This window comes from Cherax quadricarinatus, chromosome 17 (assembly GCF_038502225.1).
Source record: "Cherax quadricarinatus isolate ZL_2023a chromosome 17, ASM3850222v1, whole genome shotgun sequence".
Classification (NCBI taxonomy): Eukaryota; Metazoa; Arthropoda; class Malacostraca; order Decapoda; family Parastacidae; genus Cherax; species Cherax quadricarinatus.
Genome location: NC_091308.1, coordinates 21,266,585 through 21,281,679, shown reverse-complemented (window position 1 = coordinate 21,281,679; position 15,095 = coordinate 21,266,585). Strand labels below are relative to the sequence as shown.

General features: G+C 41.1%; 1 protein-coding gene across 1 annotated transcript in view; it reads right to left on the bottom strand.

Annotated features, from left to right (window-relative positions):
* Positions 1-15,095, bottom strand: part of alien (COP9 signalosome complex subunit 2 alien) — a 179,114-nt gene that overhangs the window by 121,213 nt on the left and 42,806 nt on the right. The window contains 1 exon segment of the mRNA XM_070085842.1: positions 10,494-10,661. Coding sequence (XP_069941943.1) covers positions 10,494-10,661 — 168 coding nt within the window.

The window sequence follows — 15,095 nt, the reverse complement described above, 5'->3', positions numbered from 1 at the left end:
ACGGAAGGCAAATCCTGTGTCACAAACCTTCTGGAGTTTTATGATAAAATAACAGAAGTAAGACAAGAGAGAGAGGGGTGGGTTGATTGCATCTTCTTGGACTGCAAGAAGGCCTTTGACACAGTTCCTCACAAGAGATTAGTGCAGAAGCTAGAGCATCAGGCGCATATAACAGGAAGGGCACTGCAATGGATCAGAGAATACCTGACAGGGAGGCAACAACGAGTCATGGTACGTAATGATGTATCACAGTGGGCACCTGTGACGAGCGGGGTCCCACAGGGGTCGGTCCTAGGACCAGTGCTATTTTTGGTATATGTGAACGACATGACGGAAGGGTTAGACTCAGAAGTGTCCCTGTTTGCAGATGATGTGAAGTTAATGAGGAGAATTAAATCTGATGAGGACCAGGCAGGACTTCAAAGAGACCTGGACAGACTGGACACCTGGTCCAGCAAATGGCTTCTCGAATTTAATCCTGCCAAATGCAAAGTCATGAAGATAGGGGAAGGGCACAGAAGACCACAGACAGAGTATAGGCTAGGTGGCCAAAGACTGCAAACCTCACTCAAGGAGAAAGATCTTGGGGTGAGTATAACACCGAGCATGTCTCCGGAAGCACACATCAATCAGATAACTGCTGCAGCATATGGGCGCCTGGCAAACCTGAGAACAGCATTCCGACACCTTAGTAAGGAATCATTCAAGACACTGTACACCGTGTATGTCAGGCCCATACTGGAGTATGCAGCACCTGTTTGGAACCCGCACTTGATAAAGCACGTCAAGAAACTAGAGAAAGTACAAAGGTTTGCAACAAGGTTAGTTCCAGAGCTAAGGGGAATGTCCTATGAAGAAAGATTAAGGGAAATCGGCCTGACGACACTGGAGGACAGGAGGGTCAGGGGAGACATGATAACGACATATAAAATACTGCGTGGAATAGACAAGGTGGACAAGGACAGGATGTTCCAGGGAGGGGACACAGAAACAAGAGGCCACAATTGGAAGTTGAAGACACAAATGAGTCAGAGAGATAGTAGGAAGTATTTCTTCAGTCATAGAGTTGTAAGGCAGTGGAATAGCCTAGAAAATGACGTAGTGGAGGCAGGAACCATACACAGTTTTAAGACGAGGTTTGATAAAGCTCATGGAGCGGGGAGAGAGAGGGTCTAGTAGCAACCGGTGAAGAGGCGGGGCCAGGAGCTAGGACTCGACCCCTGCAACCACAAATAGGTGAGTACAAATAGGTGAGTACACTCACACACACACACACACACACACACACACACTCACACACACACTCACACACACACACTCACACACACACACTCACACACACACTCTCACACACACACACACTCACACACACACACTCTCACACACACACACTCTCACACACACACACTCTCACACACACACACTCTCACACACACACACTCTCACACACACACTCTCACACACACACACTCACACACACACTCTCACACACACACTCTCACACACACACACTCTCACACACACACACTCTCACACACACACTCTCACACACACACTCTCACACACACACTCTCACACACACACACTCACACACACACACTCACACACACACACTCACACACACACTCACACACACACACTCTCACACACACACACACACTCACACACAAAATACCCTGGCTGGTGTGTTCTTTCTTGAATTCTATGGTGTTTCTCGCCTTCTTTACCAAAGGGCTGGCACTTGGAGCTTTCTTTTGGCCCATGGCTGCTTATTTAGCAGTTGCAAGCACGAAAAAGAATGGAATATTACGAAATGTATCTTATGAACACGTAGGGTGATGATCACTCGCCCAGAAACAATGGCACACTGAATGGTGTGTGGGGTGCCCCTGTGTGCGCGCGGATGCGTTCCATACGACCGACAAATTACGAGGCAAATCACAAAATGCGAGGCTATATTTTGTTGAAAAAAGTTGCTGAAAGTTGAAATTCACGAAGCGTGAGGCTCACAAAACTCGGGGGTCCACTGTACTAGTAAATAAGTGATAACTGTGTCCAATGTACTAGCATGCAAAATTTTTCTAGGCCTCAAATTTGCTGCCATTTTAGATCAGCTGTGTTGTCTGGGTTACAAGGTACCTCATACCCCTTAGGAAAAAAAATTCAGCCCACATGGGCATTCACGGGAAATTGTGGGTAATACAGTGGTCCCTTGATAATAGTTGGGCTCAATAGTCATCCTTTTCGGAAATCGTCGCGTTATTTTATTCCAAACATTGGCTCGCAAATGGTCGGTTGACTCGCCAATCGTCGTTCATCCTGGACGAGTACTCACGGCTCTGAGCCGCCTTGGCCTCCCTTCCCAGCCAGTGTGCCATTGTTTACCAGTGAGCGACGGTCCCCTCAAGTGTTCATATCAAATATTTCATAATATTCCATTCGTTTTAGTGCTTGCAAGTGCTAAATATGCTGCCATGGCTCCAAAGAAAGCTCCTAGTGCCAAGCCTTTGGTAAAGAAGGTGAGAAATATGACTGAATTTCAGAAAAACATCATTGAACAATATGAAAGTGGCGTACGCGTGGCCGAACTGGCCAGGATGTATAACAAATCCCGTACAACCATATCTTCCATTGTGGCCAAGAAAAAGGAAATCAAGGAAGCTGTTGTTGCAAAGGGGGTAAATATTCTGACAAAAATGAGATCACCAATACTCGAAGAAGTTGAGAAGTTATTATTGGTGTGGATAAACGAGAAACAATTAGCAGGAGATAGTCTTATGACGTCGATTATTTGTGAAAAGGCTAGGCAGTTGCATGACGATCTGGTAAAGAAATTGCCTGCAACGAGTACTGATTTTTGTGAATTTAAGGGCAGCAAAGGTTGATTTGAGAGATTTAAGAACTGTAGTGGCATACACAGTGTGGTAAGGCATGGTGAGGCTGCCAGTTCGGACAAAATTGCAGCTACAAAATTCTTAAGTCAATTCAAGGAGTACATAGAGGCTGAAGGACTGAAACCTGAACAAGTGTTCAATTGTGACGAAACAGGCCTCTTTTGGAAGAAAATGCCAAAGAGGACCTACATTACTCAGGAGGAAAAGGCACTACCAGGACACAAGCCTATGAAAGACAGGCTGACGCTCATGTTCTGTGCTAATGCTAGCGGGGATTTCAAAGTGAAGCTGTTACTAGTGTACCATTCTGAAAATCCCAGTGTGTTCAAAAAAAAAAAAAAAAAAAAAAAAAAAAAAAAAGTTATGAAGAGTAAATTGTGTGTGTTTTGGAGATCTAATAATAAGGTATGGGTCACGAGGGAAATTTTCGTCGAGTGGTTCAATGAAGTGTTTGGCCCTAGTGTGAAGGAGTATCTCCTGGAAAAGAAATTGGATCTCAAGTGCCTCCTAGTAATGGACAATGCACCTGCTCATCCTCCAAACTTGGATGACCTAATTCTGCAGGAGTTTGGGTTCATCACAGTAAAGTTCTTGCCCCTGAATACCACTCCTCTCCTCCAGCCCATGGACCAGCAGGTCATTTCAAACTTTAAAAAAAACTACACCAAAGCAATGTTTCAAAGGTGCCTTAATGTGACCTCAGACACTCGCTTGACCCTAAGAGAGTTTTGGAAAGAACACTTTGGTATCCTCCATTGCATAAGCCTTATAGGTAAGGCTTGGGAGGGAGTGACTACCAGGACTTTGAACTCTGCTTGGAGAAAATTGTGGCCAGACTGTGTCCACAAGAGGGATTTCGAAGGGTTTGTGGCTGACCCTGATGAGCCTATGTCAGTTGTGAACTCTATTGTGGCATTGGGGAGTTCCATGGGGTTGGATGTGAGTTTGGAGGATGTGGAAGAGTTGGTGGAGGATCACAATGAAGAGCTAACCACTGAGGAGCTGCAAGAGCTTTAGCAGGAACAGCAACAGATAGCAGCTCAGAATCTTGCTGCAGAGGAGGAGGAAGAGAGATGGAAGAAGGTGCCTTCTTCAGAAATTAAGGAGATTTTTGAAGAAGGATGTTGCAACCCATATCGGCAACTTGTACAGTGACAGTCTTGGCCCATTTTAGGGAAGTTTTAAAGAGATGCCAGAAACAGAGCTCTCTGGACACTTTTTGTGAGAGAGAACTCCAGTGACTCTCAAGCTGGTCCTAGTGGCATTAAGAAATAGAGAAGAGAAGTAACCCCTGAAAAGGACTTGGTACCTAAGGTGTTGATGGAAGGGGATTCCCCTTTCAAACAGTAACTAAGCCAATCTCTCTCTTCCTCCAGTCTTCCATACACTAAGAAGAATTACCAATAAGGTAAGTGTTATGCTGTTAATGTTTCATTCATCATGTGCCACTGTATTGTTTATGTACTACATCTATATTTCATGTAAAATTTTTTGTTTTAATACTTCTGGGTGTCAGGAACGGATTAATTGTATTTACATTATTTCTTACGGGGAAAACTGATTCGAAAATCTTCTTTTTCGATAATCGTCGCACTTCCAAGAACGGATTAACAACGATAAACGAGGGACCACTGTATTAACCAGCCAGTAAACAGGCTCACAATGACTGGCTGACACCAACTTTTCTTGCAGTAGAAATACTGCTCAATTAAGACACCAGTGACATTGAGGAGGGTGACAATGGAAGATCATTTTCCAGTTTTGAAGGGGGACAGAAATAATGGTACAACCAGTAATGAAAGAAGTGCTAGTTCAACACAAAATATAGAGGTGGCACCCACCTCTGATTCTGCCACACAAGAAAGGAGATGCAAACAGCTATTTACCCCTGAATTGGCTACTGATTCGAGTGATGTGAGTGATGACAATGGAGTGGAGTACATATGTAAGGATAGTGATAGTGATGCGGAATATTTGCCCATGAAATGAAGACTGGCTGGGTGTCGTATCAGGTCTGGCTCTTGGTTGTGTGCTGTTTCACTATTCTACAGTAGCACATCTAGAGTGGAAGATACTGTCCTGTTTGAAGGACAATGACTGTGATATTGATGGTGCTTCATTGGTATCAGAAAGCCATTTACAGCGCCAACATTGTGACAACAGCCATATTATACAGCAAATATTATACTTTGACAGACCAACAGGGTATGGAAGTTGGCAGGAAATTACTTAATTTGTTCCTAAGATTTTATAATTTGATGACAGTAATAATTAAAGGTCTCCATGGGGAAGTGAAACAGAATTCCTCCTCTGTAAGCCATGCATGCCTAAGAAGCGACTAAAATGCCAAGAGCAAGGGGCTAGTAACCCCTTCTCCTGTACACATTACTAAATTTAAAAAGAAACTTTCATTTTTCTTTTTAGGTCACCCTGCCTCGGTGGGATATGGCCAGTTTATTGAAAAAAATAAATAAATTCAGCTTAACTGTCCTATAACAGATGATTACACTGAACTTGACTACCTTCAGTTATTCTTCGATGACATACTGATAATTATTAAAGTTGCCTTCCCCCCCAAAAAATTACTAAGTACATATTGGCCAACTCTCATGTTTCACTGAAATCACAGCTTCAAAAGTAGGATACTACTGGTGTATCTCTTCTTTGCAACAGTAATGCTGGTTCCACACACCCATAAGAATAGTTATCTAAGTAAAGGAGCACAGACAGATTTATAACAACACCAGCTTCAGGTGAAATCATGCCCATCGACTGCTTTCTCTTGCTGCTGCATATGTTGCATTTCTCGGATAAAAGCAGAGAAATGCAACATAGCAGTGTGGTGAAGTTGTGAGGAATATGATGGAGCCAGATAATTGGTACACAAGCCCATCTCTTTGTGACTGCAGCAAGGTGAACAATGCAGATATGTGCAGGGCAGAGAGGAGATAAAAAACAAATGCTGTCATTCACATAATCACTGGATACCAGTGAAGTGCAGATGTTTCATACCAAGACATGATGGCATTTCAAAAGCATGACAGGAGAGCTGTGGCAATATTGATGACCATATATGGGAATCAAATGAAGAAACCTGAAAGGTTGACTGGCAAACAGATGAACCTATTGTAAAACCATTTGCATTAACTGACTATAACACCAACATGAGTTTGGTTTGTGGAGTGTCAGGAGGAGCTGCAAGTGGTATATGAATGTTTTTTCCCCATCTGCTGGATGCTGCAGTGCTAAATGCATACAGTATATTCCAGGTGAAAATAGAACACAAACCCAAACTGATTGATTTCCATTTATTTGTCATGAGAGAGAGAATACAAAAATACCAGGTGAAGGCTCAGCCAATATGTCACCACCATGACTGTGAAAGTCATACATTTTGGGTGAAGCCTGGTGCATACTTTCCTGATACTATTTCTACTACAGAGGAGGAGGAGGAGGAGGAGGAGGCAGAAATACATTATGTACATCAGCACACAAGTAGAAATCCAAGCAAGCTAACAGATACACTATACATCGGTAAGCTGTGTGGTATTTCATTGTGCCTCAAGCCATGTTTTAGGAATATCATAAAATGAAACAGTTTAATGTGATAATAAAAACCTGTCACCCTGCCTCGGTGGGAGACGGCCGACTTGTTGAAAAAAAAAAAACTACATACTGTTGCATGACAGAAACAATCATTAGATATTAAGATAAACCATAGGTTTGTCCAGATTTATAGCAAATACTGATAGTTTTCTCAAGGTGCTGTGTGCTTCCCAACCTACTTAGTAATATTTTGCTTGAAATCACGATATTTTCATTGGAAAATGTGGTACTGAGCATTAACCAGTGCATAACATAAAACAGTCACATTTTACTTGGCCGAGAAAAAATGGAAACCTGAAATAACTAATTGGCAATGTAGCACGAATGTTGCCATCAGTGAATCAATTTCAACCAACTTCAACACAACATAAAATGTTAAAATTTTTATCAGATGCCACTCATTTTTGTCCGAGTCAGAAAAATGTACTTCAAAATCTCTGCCATACACACAGGAACTTTCTTTTCCAGGTATGCCAGAGTTAAGGGTTAAAAAAATATTTAATTATTAAATTTAAGTCTTCACTAATGTTTAACGAGCAAATATGAGCCACTCATGTATGCATAAAAAACAGCATACATAAAATTAATGCATTTATTAAAAAATAAGATAAAAAATAATTAGAATGTTTGCTACACTGCTAACCAAAGTTGCATTGCATTTCCCCACTAATCTAGGTGCTCAGCATACACTGTGAATAAATAGTTATTTAGTTTAAAATGCCTTGTAATATATAGTATTGATAAGTAAATTAACCCTTAAATATATAGTATTGATAAGTAAATTAACCCTTAAATATATAGTATTGATAAGTAAATTAACCCTTAAATATATAGTATTGATAAGTAAATTAACCCTTAACCCTTTGACTGTTTCAGGCCCCTCTCTGAAACTGTCATTCTATGTCGCTCAATTTTTGAAAAAAAAAAAAATTATTTTTTCTTATGAAATGATAGAGAATCTTTTCCCGATGGTAATGACACCAAAAGTTCGAAATTTGGTCGAAAACTCGTGGAATTATGCTCCCGCGAAGTTAGCGGTCTCGGCGACATATGCGTATCGGCGATTTCGCCGACTTTGAGCCCTATTTTCAGCCAATTCCATTGTTCCAGATGACCAAACTCATAGCTATTTCTTTAGAACTCCATTTTATCTATCAGCCGAGTACAAGAAACCTCCCATTTACTAATTTGGACTACCCAATATGGTGGTCAGAAATTGGCAATTTGGCCAATTTCACGCGAAATAAAAAAGATGCCAATTTCAAAATAGGGTCCAGAATAAACAAGGTAGACATTCATGGCACTAAAATAACATATGCTCTGTTCATTAGTCACATCTCTAGGCCCCTCTTATATTATTATTGCTTTCTATTTTGATTTTTTATTCATACAAAAAAATACAAAATTTACTGTTATGCAGACGACTGCATTATTGTAAAAATGGTATAAATAATATCAGTGCACTAGTGAAAGAATATTAGACTCCCCAGTTGACGTGTATTGGACGTGTGGTGTGATTTATTCACTCTTGAACATTGGTAAAAATCGAACATTTCTGCTACTCTGAGCTCAGTTTCAAGGTCGTTTTCATCGTAAAAGTAATAAAAATCATCTCTATTTCTGTAATATGTTTTCCATTTTATCACTTAAGACCATGAAAACGCGAATACAACGATAAATACTATACGAAAATACACCTCAAAGTCGGCGTTTTATTCCAAAAAAACGATCAGAGTTTTTTTTTTCTCATTACGCAATGTGTGCTGCAGGATTTTTTTTATGTGGTGCACACTGACCACACAGACCCATTCTCTCACATGTGGGCCTACCAGCTTTCTCCCACTTGATTTGAAGCCGCTAGAATTATTGAGTATATATACGTCAGAAACATTGGCTCGTAAGACGTATTTATACGTCGAAAACAGTCAAAGGGTTAAATGGTCCAAACGTATATATACGTTTTTTCAACATCTGAAAGTATGTAAAAAAATGTAGATCTTCTTTTTTGTTTTACATTTGAAAATGTGTAAAAAAACTTTTATCTACATTTTTTTTTTGTTATATTTGAAAATATGTAAAAAAAAGTAGATCTACTCTTATAGCACTACGAATTTGAACGTCGATCTCTTTGGACCGTTTAAGGGTTAAGGGTCAAATACTTCTTTTTATCGTAAAGCTGTTTTTTTCCTAACGATTTAGTTTACAATTTTCCAAAGGTCAAGAGTTTTCAGTTTCCAAGAAATTCAATTCTAATATTTTGGCTTTCCACTGATAAGAAATGAAGTACAGTGGACCCCCGCATACCGTTGGCATCACATAATGTTAAATCCGCATACTGATACATTTTATCGCTAAGATTTTGCCTCGCATACCGCTAAAAAACCCGCTCAACGCTATTCGTCCGAGACGCGTCTAATGTGCGGCCTGAGCCAGCCTCACGTTCCGCCGGTGGCATTGTTTACAAGCCAGCCTCTGCGGTAACATCCAAGCATACAATCGGAACATTTCATATTATTACAGCGTTTTTGGTGATTTTATCTGCAAAATAAGTGACCATGGGCCCCAAGAAAGCTTCTAGTGCCAACCCTGTGGTAAAAAGGGTGAGGAATATTATCGAAATACTGTGGTACAATGGTCAACTGCTGATGCTGCTGCTGCTGTAGCACCGTCAGCTGCTGCTGCTGCTGCTGTACCACCGTCAGCTGCTGCTGCTGTAGTACCGTCTGCTACTGCTGTAGCACCATCTGTTGCTGCTCTAGCACCGTCTGCTGCTGCTGTAGCACTGTCAGCTGCTGCTGCTGCTGCTGTAGCACCGTCAGCTGCTGCTGCTGCTGCTGCACTGTCAGCTGCTGCTGCTGCTGTAGCACCGTCAGCTGCTGCTGCTGCTGTACCACCGTCAGCTGCTGCTGCTGCTGTACCACCGTCAGCTGCTGCTGCTGCTGTACCACCGTCAGCTGCTGCTGCTGCTGTACCACCGTCAGCTGCTGCTGCTGCTGTACCACCATCAGCTGCTGCTGCTGCTGTACCACTGTCAGCTGCTGCTGCTGTAGCACCGTCTGCTGCTGCTGTAGCACCGTCTGCTGCTGCTGTAGCACTCAGCTGCTGCTGCTGTAGCACTCAGCTGCTGCTGCTGCTGCTGTAGCACCATCAGCTGCTGCTGCTGTAGCACCATCAGCTGCTGCTGCTGCTGTACCACCATCAGCTGCTGCTGCTGCTGTAGCACTGTCAGCTGCTGCTGTAGCACTGTCAGCTGCTGCTGTAGCACTGTCAGCTGCTGCTGCTGCTGTAGCACCGTTGTTGGTGTGGCTTATTGAGAATACCAAGAAACAATTAACCCCAGAGGGTTAGCCACCCAGGATAACCCAAAAAAGTCAGTGTCATCGAAGACTAACTTATTTCCATTGGGGTCCTTAATCTTGTCTCCCAGGATGCAACCCACACCAGTCGACTAACACCCAGGTGAACAGGGAAAAATGCCTGGAACTAGTGCTCATATTGGTGAATTTAAAGCCAGCAAAGGTTGGTTTGAGAGATTTAAGAATCGTAGTGGCATACACAGTGTGATAAGGCCTGTTCTGGAAGAAAATGCCAAACAGGACCTACAGTACTCAGGAGGAAAAGGCACTCCCAGGACACAGTGTCTCATCAGTCATTGCTGCATCTTCAATAAAGGTGTCATTTTTTCTTCATTTAGTAGAGTAGTACATGCACAATATATATTGTGCATGTACTACTCTACTATTGTGCATGTATCCTTCTCTTTGTGTGTAGGAAAATGTATATTTCATGTGGTAAAATTTTTTTTTTCATACTTTTGGGTGTCTTGCACGGATTAATTTGATTTCCATTATTTCTTATGGGGAAAATTCATTCGCATAACAATAATTTCGCATAACAATGAGCTCTCAGGAACGGATTAATATCGTTATGCAGGGGTCCACTGTATTATATTATTATTTGCACTAGTATAAAACAGAAAAAAACATAACTTACCTGACAAGATTGATGGAGTTGTTTCAAAATCTTTGAGAGTCTTGTGTAATCTTCTCGATCAAAATACAGCTTGCCTAATTTGGTGTTTGTTTTGAACCACAGTCTGTCATTTTTAGCATCCTTTAAGGCTTCTAGTGTGGTTTCATAGAAATCTTGAAGTAACTCCATCTAAAATTTCATAAAAATATTAGCCTAATTCAATTTAGCATATTATATTTAGTAATAAACTGATCTACCAGTTTAATCTTTTTTTTTTTTTTTGTGGGAAAGACCACATCCTGCTTATTATAATTAGAAAATTATGGAATCAGAAGCCATGTTCTTATATGCATAAGGTTCTATCTTAAGAACAGATACCAATGTGTGACTATTATTATTATTATAATAAAAAAGAAGCACTAAACCTACAAGGATCATACAGGATGTGTGACTATTAATGACAATACTCACTGATCAACATAAGGGTGTTACAAGGCAGTCCTAGGGTCTCTTATTCATCATCGTGGTGGTGGGTGGTGGTATTAAGTAGGGATAGACAGAAACGGAGTGAAGTGAGGAAATAGTAGTAGTGGTAGTAGAATTGTCTAGGGACAAGAAGAAGTAGCACTGTGGGAGAGCTAATGGCTTACAATGGTGGGACCAAAAACACAGGAGGGAAAAAGCTTAAGGATGTGTTTAAAAATGTTTTAGCACTTCAAACACGAGGAAATGCTTAGTCCAATAGTGCTCCACTTGGAATACAGGTCTCCCTCAACATTCGCGTTTTCAACTTTTGCGGGCTTCACACATTCGCGAATTCCCAGCCGCCAAATTCCCAGCTGCCAAATCATATTTAAGTTTACTGCCACGAGTCCTTACTACCCTTCCTCCGACCCCTGCAACTGGCAGCCAGCCCTCCCACCACTGTGTGGTGAGTGTTTTGTTTGTTCATTATTTGCTGTTAAACTACAGTATAAATAATGTAAACCCATCCATGACTGCATATTAGAATGGCTATTCGGACAGATATTGGAAGATGACATCATGTGTTTACTCTTGAACACAGCAAAGAATCAAACATTTGTGCTACTGCTAATAATAATAATAATAATATTAATATAATAATAATAATAATAAATACGATAGAATTGAAGAAGGAAATTGTACAAAAATACGAGGGCTAAAGCAGTGGTGGAGGAAGTGGTTGACACAGCGTCAGTGTGGCTTTGTTTATGCTGGAGTGAGTATTAGTCTCCGTGCTCTTCCAAACATTTCACAATAATTCATTGTATTTGGTGCTTGTAGATTGAGTGTGACTGGAGTGGTTGAGGCAGTGGTAGAGGCAATGATAGAGGCAGTGGGTGAGGCAGTGGGTGAGGGAGTGGGTGAGGCAGTGGGTGAGGCAGTGGGTGAGGCAGTGGTAGAGGCAGTGGTAGAGGCAGTGGTAGAGGCAGTGGTAGAGGCAGTGGTAGAGGCAGTGGTAGAGGCAGCGATAGAGGCAGCGATAGAGGCAGCGATAGAGGCAGCGATAGAGGCAGCGATAGAGGCAGCGATAGAGGCAGCGATAGAGGCAGCGATAGAGGCAGCGATAGAGGCAGCGATAGAGGCAGTGGTAGAGGCAGTGGTAGAGGCAGTGGTAGAGGCAGTGGTAGAGGCAGTGGTAGAGGCAGTGGTAGAGGCAGTGATATTTACTAACATATATGTTATAAATAATAATAGTACATTATGAATAACTATTATTATTATTATTATTATTATTATTATTATTATTGTTATTAATATTAACATGTACTATTATTATTTATAACATATATGTTAGTAAATACCACTGCCTCACCCACTGCCTCAACTGCTGCCTCACCCACTGCCTCTACCACTGCCTCTATAACTGCCTCTACCACTGCCTCAACCACTCCAGTCACACTCAATCTACAAGCACCAAATACAATGAATTATTGTGAAATGTTTGGAAGAGCACGGAGACTAATACTCACTCCAGCATAAACAAAGCCACACTGACGCTGTGTCAACCACTTCCTCCACCACTGCTTCAGCCCTCGTATTTTTGTACAATTTCCTTCTTCAATTCTATCGTATTTATTATTATTGTTATTATTATTATTTTTATATTATTATTATTATTATTACTATTATTAGCAGCAGCACAAATGTTTGATTCTTTGCTGTGTTCAAGAGTAAACACATGATGTCACCTTCCAATACCTGTCCGAATAGCCATTCCAATATGCAGTCATAAATGGGTTGACATTATTTATACTCTAATTTAATAGAAAATAATGAACAAACAAAACACTCACCACACAGTGGTGGGAGAGCTGGCTGCCAGTTGTGGGGGTCGGAGAGAGGGTAGTAGGGACTTGCAGTGGTGGAGGCAGTGGTATTTAATAACATACATGTTGTTGAGGCATAACGTATGTATTTAGTACAATTTACGAAGTTTTCATGTATTTTATGATTGTTCATGGTTCAACAAGTTAAGGAAGCAGTATTGTATTATATTTCCCTACAATATATTGGGGCACCAAACATTCACGGTTTTTCAACATTCGCGAGGCTCTTGATCCCCTAACCCTCGTGAATGTTGATGGAGACCTGTATACAGTGTACAGTATATTGGTGAATAATTGTTTTTATTCTATTTTTAACTACTTCTAAAACTATTTATATAGAACACTTATATTATTACAGTTCCTTCAAAGTGTAATACTCCTCGAAACATGGAAATAATTCACATTGTATGACCATACTGGATTACCTTAGGTTAATTTTTTTTTCAACACATCAGCCATTTCCCACCGAGGCAGGGTGACCCAAAAAGAAAGAAAAACCCAAGAAGAAAGAAAGAAGACTTTCATCCTCATTCAACACTTTCACCATCACGCATACATAATCACTATCTTTGCAAAGGCATTCAGATATGACAGTTTAGATGCCCTTCCAAACTGCAAGTACCCAAAACCCTTCCTTTAAAGTGTAGGCACTGTACTTCCCATTTCCAGGACTCAAGTCCGGCTATATAAAAATAACCGGTTTCCCTGAATCCCTTCACTAAATATTACCCTGCTCACACTCCAACAGATCGTTAGGTCCCAAAAACTATTCATCTCCATTCACTCCTAATAAACACGCTCACGCACACTTGCTGGAAGTCCAAGCCCCTCACCCACAAAACCTCCTTTACCCCCTACCTCCAACCTTTTCGAGGATGACCCCTACCCCGCCTTCCTTCTCCTACAGATTTATATGCTCTCCATATCATTCTACTTTGATCCATTCTCTCTAAATGACCAAACCACCTCAACAACCCCTCTTCAGCCCTCTGACTAATACTTTTATTAACTCCACACCTCCTAATATCCACACTCCGAATTTTCTGCATAACATTCACACAGCACATTGCCCTTAAACAGGACATCTCCACTGCCAACAACTGCCTCCTCACTGTAGCACTTACAACCCAAGTTGCACACCCATATAAGAGTGTTGGTACTGCTATACTTTCATACATTCCCTTCTTTGCCTCCATAGATAACGTATTTTGTCTCCACATATACCTCAACGCATCACTTGCCTTTTTTCCTTCATCAATTCTATGATTAACCTCATCCTTCATAAATCCATCCGCTGACACGTCAACTCCCAAATACTATCTGAAAACATTCACTTCTTCCATACTCCTCCCCAACTTGATATCCAATTTTTCTTTATCTAAATCATTTGATACCCTCATCACCTTACTCTTTTCTATGTTCACTTTTAACTTTCTACCTTTACACACACTCCCAAATTCATCCACTAACCTTTGCAATTTTTCTTTAGAATCTCCCATAAGCACAGTATCATCAGCAAAAAGTAACTGTGTCAATTCCCATTTTGTATTTGATTCCCCATAATTTAATCCCACTCCTCTCCTGAACACCCTAGCATTTACTTCTTTTACAAACCCATCTATAAATATATTAAACAACCATGGTGACATTACACATCCCTGTCTAAGACCAACTTTTACCGAGTAATTGTCTCCCTCTCTTCAACACACCCTAACCTGAGCCTCACTTTCCTCATAAAAACTCTTTACAGCATTTAGTAACTTACCACCTATTCCATATACTTGTAACATCTGCCACATTGCTCCCCTATCTGCTATCATATGCCTTTTCTAAATACATAAATGCAATAAAAACTTCCCTACCTTTATCTAAATGCTGTTCACATATATGCTTCAATGTAAACACTTGATCTACACATCCCTTACCCACTCTGAAACCTCCTTGCTCATCTGCAATCCTACAAATAAATAACAAAAAGGCACAATACCGTGACTGGAACGATACACAAATAACCCGCACATAAAAGAGAGAAGCTTACGACGACGTTTCGGTCCGACTTGGACCATTGACATTGTAAAATGCTCTAAACTTCAGAACACCCATGACTTAACCTGAATCCTCATTTTTTCTTTCTTTTTTCTTCCTCTTCCCCTTTCCTCTTCTCCTCTGGGTTGTCTTTCTCTCTCCTGTCTCGTGTTTCTGTTCCTTCTTCATTTATTTTATTTCACCACTTCCCCTTTCACGCACCTCTGTGCGCTTGCTCTCCCTCTGT